Below are 12,469 nucleotides of genomic sequence, written 5' to 3'. Positions count from 1 at the left end.
CTATGATCTTGGTAAGCAAAAGAGCTGGAGACTGGGCACTGGAGTGTATACACTTCACCTTTCATAAAACATGTTCCTGAAAGGCTGTCTCTAAACTAGATTTTCCCCCAAATTGAATTATAAATGCACCAAAAGGGAGAAGCTGGATGTTTCAAGGGGACTTCCTTTTGGTGAAACAAAGAATCCTTTGTAAACCATTTCCCTTTCCAGTTCCATCTGTTTTGTAAGGTCAGGTTCTGATGCACCAGTATTGCTTTAAGTGGATCCACGTGTTTGTCTTGGCCTCCCTTTTAGGGGTGAAGGAATGAGCCCAAAGGCAGGGGTCTAGCCTGCCTCCTTCCCTAGAAGTAGTGCCTGGCAGTGAAGGGATACTTTCTACTTAGATGATAGAGACTGAAATGATGGTAGAATGGGGATAATAAGGATTTTTTTTAGAAGTTGTGAGATGATTAGAAAACAACAAAAATACAACCAACCTTCACCCACACAAATAAACCCCTCCCCCCAACACACGCCAAGGTGGTAGACACACAGCGAAAAAGAACACTGAATTTTAAATCCAGACTTCTGCTTCTTACTACTCTACTAGCCTGTGGACACTTTTGCCAAATCCCTTCACCTCTCTGGTCCTCACTTTCCTCATCATGAATTAAGTGGTTTAAAACTAAAGGATTTCTGAGATTTCTTCCACCTCTAAATCTGTGAGACTTGGTAAGTCCAAGAGAAAAGAAGTCTTATAGGAAGAGTCTGATGGTTGTCTAGAATATAATAGAAGCACCCAGAACATTTTTTTTTTTGCAAATGAGACCTCTCATAAAATATACTTCATCTGATCAAAAATCATAGATCACTACACCCAGATGTGACATTTACTTTTGATAGGCAGCCAGAGAATGGTAATTTAATACAAAACAGAAGCATTATTTACTAAAACAGTACATAGCAAGAGAAGAGTACCAAACAAATATTCCTCATTAACCTGGATACACTTTCCCCACAAATGACACTTCATCAACAGAAAGAGTGGTCCAACCTAGGAAATACATTGAAGGGTACCCCTTCTGTATAGGAAGCACATATATGGTCATTCTTCATCCATGCACAGATGTGTGTGTGTATGTGTTGTCCGACACTGGTTCTTAAAAAGTGTAGTCTAGGGACCCTTGCACATGTCCCCAAGACCCTTCTGGGGGGGCTCTGAAATAAAAACTATTTTTTAAAACAATACTAAGATGTTTTAATTTCTAAAGCAGTAAATAGAGATTTAACCCCACAAAAATAAAGAAGATTTCACTGATATTTTTAAAGAGTCTAAAGGGGAATGATTTCAGGACCAAAAAAAAGGTTTGTGAACTACTGGCCTAGAGTGTGTATGTATATATATATATATATATATATATATATATATATATATATATATATATATATATATATATATATATATATATACAGAGAGAGAGAGAGACAGAGAGACAGAGACAGAGAATGAGAAGCATATAGAGACATAAGGACATAAGCTAAAAGCACATACATGGAGGAACAACACCCCCTTTATCTTAGGCTGTTGCTGGCTCCCCCTGGGGCTGCTTTACTTGTTTCATAGGGCATGGAGGCTTTTCTGACTAGTGTTCTGATGGTCCCAGAGACTCTTGGCTTCATTTGTAGAATGCATAAAGTCACTCTCCATGGGGCACGCAGCTTGGGTGTAGCAAAATTTTCAATGTGTCCAGCTTGCAAGTTTCACTTCTCCCGCCCCCACCCCCACCCCGGCCCACATGAGAGAGGAGCTTTCTCTCCTCTTAACTTGCAGAGTCTCTTACAGAAACTATGTATCAGCTGTTTTAGTGAAAGTACTGTAGTTGCCCAGTGTTAGATTAGGGAAAAACAGCTTTTCACTTTTCATAAGGAGAGAAAAATCTAGAAATTGACAAGTTTTAACTATTCAATTTTTCCCCCTTCAAAAGGATTCTTGCCTCCAGAGGCCAAGCTTTTTCAGAATGTATCAGTTACATTAATCTGTCTTTTAACCTACCATGTTGGCGGGCCAGACAATTATCTCTGACTTGGGGTTAGAAATCACTTCTAGCTCCCACATAACCCTTTAAATGTGTATTTTTTGCCTTTGAATCCTCCACTTCAGGAGTGTGAGAAGACCTGCTAAAACAAACAAACAAAAACCACTTAGAAGAGATTTCTTGGACCCAAAATTTTATCAATTCCACCACCCTCCTTCTAAGATCCTGTCCTTGTGAATAGGGATTTTTTTTCCATTCTTTAGCTACAGGGTGTCCCTAAAGTCTGGACACATAGGCAAAAATGCATATTTTGAAATATTTGGAATATTAACAACCTTAGCCCCCTTGACTTCTTTTTCTGTGGTATGCTAAAGGAGGAGGTGTACTCAGTGAAAATCACAGATGCAACACACTTGACTGAACGCATAAAGAGTGAATGTGCTAAAATTGACTGCAATGCGGAGTTATTGCATCAAGTCCATCTGAATCTTGCAAAGCACATCAACCTTTGCATGACAAATGATGGAAACCATATTGAAGATGTTATTTGTTAATATTCCAATTAAATAAAATGTTGTTGAAAATTTCATTCATTTCATTTCTTGAAAATATGCATTTTTGCCTATGTGTCTAGACTTTAGGAACTCCCTGTATTTCTAACTGTGGTGCTTCTGAGACAACAGTATCTGAGACACATACATGCTGAGAAAGAGAGAGAGACAGAGAGACAGTGCTTAATTTTAAATACTTGTTGAACTGAATACTGATGCAAATGAAAGGAAGAAGAGAACAGGCAAGAACCCAAAATCCCAAGTAGAAAAATTAACCCTCCAGCCAGTCTTTTGATCCATAATATCCTTGACTTGATGACATCTATTTGGCCAGCAACAAGAATACTAAGACTTGCTTTGCTAGCTTGAGCAGACTGATGTAGGAGGCCTGAGAAGGCAGTAGGGGTAGCAATAGGTTGAAGAGTTTGTAGAATATATCAGGGGAGATGTGATGGAAAAGGGCTTGTCAGTTTGAAATATCTAAGATGTGGAATGGGAGTGACCTCAGGAAATTGTGGATTCCCTCTCATTAAAAGTCTTCATGATGAGGATGAATACTACCCAGTTGTCCAGGAGGATTCCAGGATTTAATTAGATAGAAGATTCTGTAAATATTTGTGTATGTACCTCCCCACCCCACAAAGTTACACATATATACACTTTCAAATTAGAACTGAAGTCACAGAACCAGGGAATACCAAACGAGCAGCAAGAAAGTTATTAAGTTCCTACCAGAGAGACAAAGACTTCCCCCTCACGGGTGGATGAGAATATTTGTTCCAGTAGCCATAAAGGTGGCTGATGCAGTGCTTCGAAGTGTTTAGAGCTGGGTCAGACATTGAAGACACCAAGGTCATCCACTGCAGCCCGGGCCTCTGCCAGTTTTCTTGACTTTAGTCTTGCCACTGGACTTCAATGACTAAGGAAGAGAGTGAGCCTGATGTTTTTGTGAAACTCTGCTTCACTTAAATCCAATTCACAAGCGAGTGATGGTCCTCTTTGAAAACAAGGGACAAGCAAAAATGTGTGTATGTGTGTGTGTGTGTGTGTGTGTGTGTGTGTGTGTGTGTAATTGTGTGTAATTGTACCTCATAAGCTCTGGGGGTTCAAAAGCAAAAGTAAAGCCATCTCTTCCCATGAAGAGGTGATATTCTAATCGGAGATACAATATTATGAATGTGTAATACAAAGTAGCTCTGAGGGGTAAGTTCTAGTGTACCTGGAAGATCAGAGAAGGTTTTCCTTAGAAGGTGGTACTTGAACTGAGAGTCCCTGGTTTCCTTCCCATTTCAAGCATCACCTTCTAAGGAAGAATAATTCTGTCTCTGTGGGGGGAAGGGGGACAGATATGTGGGCCGATTGTCCTTTGTGAAACAACCAGTAGGCCAATGTGCTTGGCTGGATCTTAGAGGAAGTGGAGGGGAGTAAAATGGAAGACTAGAAAGGTAGGAAGGGTAGAGGTTGTAAAGGGCTTGAAATGTCAGACCTCAGAGGAGCCCAGATCAAGTCCCAACAAGGCCCTTCATTTTACAGATGAAGAAACCAAAGCCTCCTGTTAGCTTGGTAATTTGAGAAAGGCTACAGAGAGCCAGGGAACCCGGCCTTCACTTTAATTTAGCATAATCAGTTTTGGGCTTCCTCACCCATTTAAAATGCCTTTTACAGAGAGACCTGAGAGAACGGATGTGCAAACACGACACTACCTGATCAGCATGGGAGCTGTGTGCTCAGTTACTTTCTAACAAAGCTTCACAAGGCATATCACGGGTATCCCATAGAAAAGTAGCAGAAGGGACTGGCCTTGGCCTCCAATATCTTACCGTCTTGTCTCTAACAGTATCATGGCCTTCAGAGAGGAATGGGGTTACCCACTGCAGATGACCCTTTCCACCATCAGGAGGCACTGAGGTTTGTTGGAAAAATTAACCTGTTAACTGCGAAAGTTTGATATTTTGGGGCAGCTCCTTGCCTGAGATGAGAAGTGTTCAGAAAGAAAAGGAGCCTTCAAATTCCTACTGTTGACACGCTTCCTGGGATTGAATGAGACTGAGAAGAGGAAGGGACCTTATGGGCCACAAATATCCCCCTCTTCTTACAAATGGGGAGATCCCAGGCCCAGGGAAGTAAAGATAGGCTCAGAATAGCAACAAAGGCTGCCTCGATCCCCATCCCCATGAGCGAGAAGGTGGGAGATTTGGGGGAGGGCCAGAAGAGGGTGGGACGATGGGTTGCCCCATCCTGCCCAGCCGCTATAGGGGGCATTTGGCTGCAGTGGAGGGAGCCTTTGAAGGAAAAGCAGTAAAAGTCGGGAGCTGGGTGAAGGGAAGCAGCTTGGCCCTCCGCTGCCAGGCCGGGGTCGGGGTGGGGTGGGGGCGCCCGCGGGAGAACTTTCTGGGCCCGGCCACGGGGCGGGGACCACGCGGAACTGTGCAGGGAGACCGACAGTCCGACCCCAGGGAAGGGGTGGGGCAGTCCCCCGAGCCCGCCCCGGGAGGGGATCTTTGGGGGCGGTGGAGTTCGGGGCACGTGTCGGTGCTGGGAGGGGGCGGGGGGCCCTCACCCCGCTCCCACCCCGGGCCCGGCCCCCTCGCGCGCGCGCAGCCCCGGGCCAGGCCCGGCCACCAGGCCCTATTTTCATGAATGAAATCCAATGCGTGCCTATAAATAGCCACGAAGGCTGCTCACGTCACAGTGGGAGCCGTGGCCGTGGCCGCCGCCGCCGCCCACTCCCTCCTCCCTCCTCCCTCCTCCTCCCGCTCCTCCCCGCCCCCTCCTCCACCACCTCCCCCTCCTCCGCCCCCTCCCCACCCCCAGCCAGCGCAGCCGCCCGGGCGGGGCGGGAGGGCAGCAGGGCCGGGCCGAAGCCCCTCGGGACTGGACAGGACGGGACGGGACAGGGCGCGTCAAGCGAGCGGGTGAGCGTGCGCCCCGCAGCAGCCGCCCCAGCAGTGCACGGCGGGCCGGCTGGCGGGCCGGGCGGCAGGAAGCCAGCCAGGAGGGCCGGCGGGCAGGGGAGGGGCGGGCGTGCCATGCCGCTGCCGCTGCTGCTGCTGCCGCCTTTGTGCAAAGTTGGGCAGCGGCTGGCGGGCGGCGGCAGCGCGCGGCGCCCCGTGCGCCCCCGGGCCCCGAGCTGTGGCTGCTAGAGCGCACGCCCCCCGGCCCCGTGCCTGCCTGCCAGCCAGCCAGCCGGCCAGCCGGCCCTCCCTCCGACCGGCCGCCGCGGACCACCGAGCGCCGCCCCCGGCTCCAGGGCTCCAGGGTAGGTTCTGTGTTGTGAGTCCGCTATTGTCCCAAACTTCCGGAGCAACCGCGGCTTCCTCGCTGGCCGGTACCCCGGCCGCCCTCCCTTAGGGGCAGCGCTGTTTGCGGTGGCGATGACCGTGCCCCTGCAGACAAAGGGAAGTGACAGCTGCGCCCCCAGGCCCCCCTCCTCGCAGCAGGGGTCCACTTGGCTCGAGGAGGACCCCCCCCCATCAGGTTGCACCGTCTCCTTCCCCTGCCCCCCCCCCACATACACCCTGCTCTTCAAAGGCAAAACCCTCCCTAGAACCCTCGGAAATGGGGCTGGTTTCTCCCAGTGCCCCGCATGACAAAGGGCTGTGCTCTGGCACGCCCCGGGCACTCGGGAGGCATGGATGCAGGAGAAACCATCTCTGATCGCACTTGGCACCCTCGGGATACTTTACCGATCAGCCCAGAGTTTGGTGCTCCCCCACCCCCCACTCCTGCCTGTGTCTATGGAGTCTGTTGTGGGTTGCTGTGACAACAGCTGAGGGGGCTGATGCTACTATGCAAGAGGGGCTTGGAGAGCCCTGGTAGCTGGTTCTGGGCCTCAGAACTTTTGGAGGGGGCTAGCCAGGGAAAGGTACGAGGATGGGAGGGATTTCCACACGGGAAGGGGGAGGGGAGGAATTTTAAGCATTCCAATCAATTGGTCTGTTGGCTGGGCTGTTTCTATCCCTTGCGATATCAAACATCTCAGTGCTGAGAAATGTCAATATTTGGACTTGAGCAAGCCAGAAAGTTGGAGCAGGAGAGTCAAGCAAAGGGTCCTGGATTTGGCTTGGCTCAAGTGAGCCCAAGCTGTGCCTTTGGAGCTGACTGTACACATCTGCTCAAGTTTGATCCAGCCACTGTCCGGGGCAGATCTAGGAAGGGAGGCCCAGAGAATGGCCCTGCCTGGGACTCCTCCTCCTCAGCCCCTCCTAGGGGGCTCTCTCTCGATTCTCCTGGGGCCTCCAATTAAATGCCAGTCAACAAACATTCAGCACCTACTATGTGCCAGGCACTGTGCTAATCTCTGGAGACACAAAGAAAGGCAAAACCAGACTCTGCTTTTAAGGCACTCCTGATCCAATGGGGGAGATAACAATGCAAAGACTTATGTAGGTACAAGATGTACAGGGGAGATACTCAGCTTGAACCTGCCCTGGCTGGCTCTCTCAGCACCCTTGGTGGTGTTGGGCCTGCCAGACCCCTGAGCTCCCCACTTGTGCTTTAACTTTTCCCTTTTTATTTTGCTCATGTTTTCAAAACTTCTGAAGCTTATCTGTTCTGGAAAAGACCAGGCTTCTTCATTTTTGCCAAATAGCATCCACCTGCCTGCCCTCAGATAGGGGAGAGTGAGCCAGCATAGATTCCTTGGATTTTGTCCGGGCAGGCTTCTGGCTCATTTAGGCGCTGTGTTTACAAACACTTGTCAGAATCAGGGAGTTGCTTCTAACTCCTCCTAAAACTTCTTGGAGGCCCATGGGAGTCAGTAGCTACTAGACACGGAGCTGAGCCTTTTTCAATGTAAACAGAGACAGCAGGCCAGGCACACACCTCCACAGGTGAATGAGTGAGTGAGTTGGGAGGAGGGGGAGAGAGAGAGAGAGAGAGAGAGAGAGAGAGACAGAGAGAGAGAGAAGTAAGGAAGGAAGGAAGGAAGGAAGGAAGGAAAGAAAAAAAACTGCTTCTCTTCTGATTTGTCTGAACCTCCTCTGGGCAGCTGAAGTGCACACTGAGTTTGTTAAGGTGGGAATGGCCCTGTGCTGTGTGAGGCATCCAGAAACCTTTCCATACTCACCCCCGGCTCCTTGGAGGCTATCTAATCCAACCCCTGTGGTTTACAGGGGGAAACACAAAAAGAAAATGACTTGCCCAAGATCACAAAGATGATGGAGGAGGGATTCAAACCTAGATTCTCTGACTGCAAATCTGACAGTCTTCCCGCTCTGATCAGGTGGAGTAAAGTCTGCAGAGATCACAGCATAGCAAGGTGGCCTTCAAGGCAGGAAGAGAGCAACTGGGTGATGGTGGGCAAATCACTGTCTGATCCTTTGGTTCCTCTGAAAAATAGACATGACCCCCTTGGCAGACCATCTCTCAAAGCACTCTTGGTCATTTGGCAAACTTTAAAGGATTATATGAATGCGAATTAGAGTTCTAGACCAGGATGTGAGATCAGAACTAAATCAGGAACTTTGATACATTAAGAACATAGTGTGTGCCAGACAGTGCAACATGATGGGTTTTGAGCTCAAAGAGACCTTCTTGTTCTTCAGTTGTGTCAGACTCTTTGTGATTCTATGGGGCTTTCTTGGCAAAGATACTACTGGAGGGGTTTACCATTTCTTTCTCCAGTGGATTAAGGCAAACAGAGGTTAAAGTGACTTGCCCAGGGTCACATAGCTAGTGAGTGTCTAAGACCAGGTTTGAACTCAGGTCTTCCAGACTCCAGGCCCAGAACTCTATCCACTGAGCTATCTAGTTGCCTCCCAAAGAGATCTTAGGAGTTACTTAGTCCAATCTCCTCCTTTTTAAATAGTACTTTATTTTTTCCAATTACATGTAGAGACAGTTTTCAACATTCACTTTTATAAGACTTTGAATTCCCAACTTTTTTCTCCCTTCCTCCCTCTCCTCTCCCTTTCCCCCTCCCCAAAACGGCAAGCAATCTGATATAGATTATACATGTACAATCACATTAAACATATTTCCACATTAGTCATGTTGTCAAAGAAGGATCAGACCAAAAGAGAAAAACCAAGAGAAAGAAAAAAATAAACTAAAAAAAAGAGGTAAAAATAGTATACTTCCATCTGCATTCAGACTCCATAGTTCTTTTTCTGGATGTGGATAGCGTTTTCCATCGTGAATCTTTTGGCATTGTCTTAGATCATTGTATTGCTGCGAAGAGTCAAGTCTATCAAAGTTGATCATCGCACAATGTTGCTGTTACTGTGTGCAATGTTCTCCTGGCTCTGCTCACTTCATTCTGCATCAGTTCATGTAAGTCTTCCCAGGTTTTTCTGAAATCTGCCTGTTCATCATTTCTTATAATACAATAGTATTCCATTACATTCATATACCACAACTTGTTCAGCCATTCCCCAATTGATGGGCATCCCCTCAATTTCCAATTCTTTGCCACCACAAAAAGAGCTACTATAAATATTTTTGTACATATGTATAAATAAATTGTTTTCCCTTTTTTATGATCTCTTTGGGATACAGACCAAGTTGTGGTATTGCTGAATCAAAGGGTATGCACAGTTTTATAGCTCTTTGGGCCTAGTTCCAAATTGCTCTCTGGAATGGTTGGACCTGTTCACAACTCCACCAATACATTAGTGTTACAGTTTTCCCACATCTTCTCCAACATTTATCATTTCCCTTTTCTGTCATATTTGCCAATCTGATAGGAGTGTGAGGTGGTACCTCAGAGGTGTTTTAATTTGCATTTCTCTAATCAATAGTTATTTATAGCATTTTTCCTATTACTACAAATAGCTTAATCTCTTCATCTGAACACTTCCTGGTCATTTCCTTTGACCATTTATCAATTGGGGAATGACTTGTATCCTTATGAATTTTGACTCAGCTCTCTATATGCTTGAGAAATGAGGCCTTTATCAGAAACACTGGCAGTAAAAATTGTTTCCTAGCTTTCTGCTTTCCTACTAATCTTGGTTGCATTGGCTTTGTTTGTGCACAAACTCTTTAATTTAATGTTATCAAAATTATCTGTTTTTCATTTCATAATATTCTGTTTCTTGTTTAGTCATAAATTCTTCCCATCTCCATAGATCTGACAGGTAAACTATTCCTTGCTCTCCTACTTTGCTTATGGTATCACCCTTTATGTCTAAATCATATACCCATTTTGACTTTATCTTGGTATATGGTGTAAAATGTTGGTCTATGCCTAGTTTCTGCCTTTTTTCTGGTTTCCTCAGCAATTTTTGTCAGGTACTGAGTTCTTATCCCAGAACCTGGAGTCTTTGGGTTTTTCAAACAATAGATTACTATAGTCATTGACTACTATATCTTGTGTACCTAATCTATTCCACTGATCCACCACTCTATTACTTAGCCAGTAGCAAATAGCTTGATGATTGCCATTTTATAATATAGTTTTAGATCTGGTAACAGCTAAGCCACCTTCCTTTGCATTTTTTTCATTAATTCCCTTGATATTCTTGACCTTTCATTCTTCAAGATGAATTTTGTTATTTTCTCTAGCTCTATAAAATAATTTTTGGTAGTTTAATTGGTGTGGCACTGAATAAGTAAATTAATTTAGGAAGAATTATCATTTTTATTATATTAGCTCAGCCTACCCATGAGCAATTGATATTTTTGCAGTCGTTTAGAGCTGACTTTATTTGTGGGAAAAGTGTTTTGTAATTGTGTTCTTGTAGTTCCTCAATTTGTCCTGGCAGGTAGAATCCCAAGTACTTTATACGGTCTACAGTTATTTTAAATGGCCCCCTCCTTTTTTAGTAGAAGAAACAGCCCCACATAGGCGAAGTGACTTTTTCTCAAGTTGTTGTTATCTTTCAGTTGTGGCCAACTCTTCGAGACCCCATTTGGGGTTTTCTTGGCAGAGATACTGGAGGGGTTTGCCATTTCTTTCTCCAGCTCGTTTTACAGGTGAGGAAACTGAAGCAAACAGGGTGAAGTGACTTGCCCAGAGTCATGAGGCTAGTAAGTGTCTGAAGTCAGATTTGAACTCAGTGTCACGTGGCAAATAAAGAAGAGAGTTGACATTCGAACTCGCTTCCTCTGATTCCAAACACAGCACTTTCCACTGTGATGAACTTGTTGCTTGTACTCTGCCCAGGTTTTGCGTCTATGGTTGTTCTCCCCTGATTTAAAGGGAACACTTTGGAGCACATACAGTGTTGGGTGATGGAGCAGATGTGTGCAGGGGGACTCCCAGGTTGCATTCAATTAAGGGCTCCTTCACAGGGTAACAGAGATGATCTGAAGTAACTGGGTAACTCTGGGAAACTGCCATCATCACACTCCCCCTGCCAACTAAGAATCCCATTTTCTAGGCAAAGCTGGTGTTTTAAACAGTGAATCCAGTGTGGAGAGTCAGAATACTGGCACACACTGTCATGGCCTTTCAGTGTACCAGACATCCCCAAGAGGAAATACAGAGGACATGCCGCTCTCCATCAGTGTGATGATTTCCCTGTCCAGGTGAGATCACAGCTCTGGACCAAAATGGGAACAGAAGTCCAGCTCTCTAATTTCAGGCAGCATTCACAGTGTGAGCTTGGAATGAATCACTGGATTTCAGGCCCAACTCCACCACTGTTGCCACTCCTATGTGACTTTAGACAAGTCATTTAACCTCTCTTGGTCTCAGTTTCCCCATCTGTAAAGGGAAAGGGGCTGGGCTTCATAACCACTGAGATGCCTTCCAGTGCCATAGCTATCACATCAACATGTGCCCTTCACTTTGTGCCCTCTGTTTTCCAAGAGTTTTTTTGTAGTTCCAAGGTGTACAGAATAGATGTGTATGTACTATAAATTGTTACCCATCAATCTCAGAATATGCTAGACAAAAGCAAAATAAAAGCAACACAGACTAGTGGAGAAAGATGACCTTGTTGTTGGGAAGGCCTAGGTTCAAGTTCTGACTCATATTGGCTTTGTGGCCCTGGCCAAGTCTCCTCTTTGGGGAGGTCACTCTCAGAGACTCAGGGGTAGAGGAGTCATCAATCAGTATCAACAAAGATACTCCTTGCCCAGATTCCCTGACACATATCAAGCCAGAGATCTGATCCCCCAAAAGGCAACAAAGGCAGCTTCAAGCACGGCACTTGGCAGAGGAAAGGTGAGTGGCCGCCCTTTGGGGCAGGCGGAGCCCCCACTGGATACTTGCTGTGGGCAAGGGCTTGGGAGACTTCCTTTGCTTTGATGAAGATAATGCCAGCTGGGAGCAGCGTTCAGTCCTTTGCTCTAGGCAGAGTAGGGCAGTATCTCCAGGCAAACCCATGCGCTGACAGATTTTGCTTTGTTACAGTTTTGTTTCCCATCCTGTGCCTTGTCTGAAACCCACAGTCTTGGATCAGACCTATATTCAGGCCAGGACACCAGATCATGTGGTCAGGCGGAGAAGGGATCTTAGATGCCATGTTGTTTAGGTCTCTTATTTGACAAATGAGCAAACTGAAGGGCTTTGTTGTTCAGTCTCGTCTGACTCTTTGTGACTCCATTTGGGGTACCTTTGCCATTTCCTTCTCCAGCTCATTTTACAGATGAGGAAACTGAGGCAAACAGGTTAAGTGACTTGCCCAAGGTCACACAGCTAGTAAGTGTCTGAGGCTGAATTTGAACTCAGGACTTCCTGACTCCAGGCCCAGTGCTCTATCCTCTGAACCACCTAGCTGCCTCATCCTAACTTAATACATCTGCTATAAATTTAAGTTCCTCTTTCTGTCTGGTGTGCTGATTTGCATGCGTCCAATAAGAATTCTTTTCTATCTCAAGTCTTGTTGAAGTTACCCAAGTCACATATCTGGCATGCAAGAGTGAATGAGGCTCTACCAAAGAGTTAGGGTCAAAGCTTAAGAGGCAGGTGGTTTTTCGATGTTTACTGACTGTGTTGACCTTGGACCAAGTCAA

At 46.1% G+C, this 12,469-nt stretch overlaps 2 protein-coding genes across 4 annotated transcripts in view; both read left to right on the top strand.

Moving 5' to 3' along the window:
* Positions 1–12,469, top strand: part of RHOBTB1 (Rho related BTB domain containing 1) — a 190,190-nt gene that overhangs the window by 78,992 nt on the left and 98,729 nt on the right. The window contains exon 1 of one of the 3 annotated variants that reach the window (XM_036735059.1): positions 5,688–5,825. The exons of 1 other annotated variant lie outside the window; for it this stretch is intronic. The gene's annotated coding sequence lies outside the window, so the exon portion shown is untranslated. Of the gene's footprint in view, positions 1–5,687; positions 5,826–11,016; positions 11,039–12,469 lie in introns of those variants that run through there. One more of the 3 variants, XM_036735061.1, reaches the window with a different exon arrangement.
* On the top strand, positions 4,790–5,972 carry LOC118829438 (translation initiation factor IF-2-like). Its single transcript, XM_036736458.1, has 3 exons — positions 4,790–5,178; positions 5,381–5,825; positions 5,871–5,972. Exons 1-3 carry the CDS (start codon positions 4,790–4,792, stop codon positions 5,970–5,972), a joined length of 936 nt encoding a protein of 311 aa, XP_036592353.1.

The sequence above is a fragment of the Trichosurus vulpecula genome, chromosome 8 (assembly GCF_011100635.1).
Source record: "Trichosurus vulpecula isolate mTriVul1 chromosome 8, mTriVul1.pri, whole genome shotgun sequence".
Lineage (NCBI taxonomy): Eukaryota > Metazoa > Chordata > Mammalia > Diprotodontia > Phalangeridae > Trichosurus > Trichosurus vulpecula.
The sequence above is the reverse complement of the archived record's forward strand: the minus strand, read 5'-3'. Positions and strand labels throughout refer to the sequence as shown.

Bases quoted from the DNA above. Each gene is read 5' to 3' on its own strand.
- LOC118829438 (XM_036736458.1), top strand. From the start codon at position 4,790: ATGGGTTGCCCCATCCTGCCCAGCCGCTATAGGGGGCATTTGGCTGCA. The intron at 5,179-5,380 runs GCCCGGCCACCA...CCCCACCCCCAG, and splicing joins CGCGCGCAGCCCCGGGCCAG to CCAGCGCAGCCGCCCGGGCG. The intron at 5,826-5,870 runs GTAGGTTCTGTG...AAACTTCCGGAG, and splicing joins CCCGGCTCCAGGGCTCCAGG to CAACCGCGGCTTCCTCGCTG.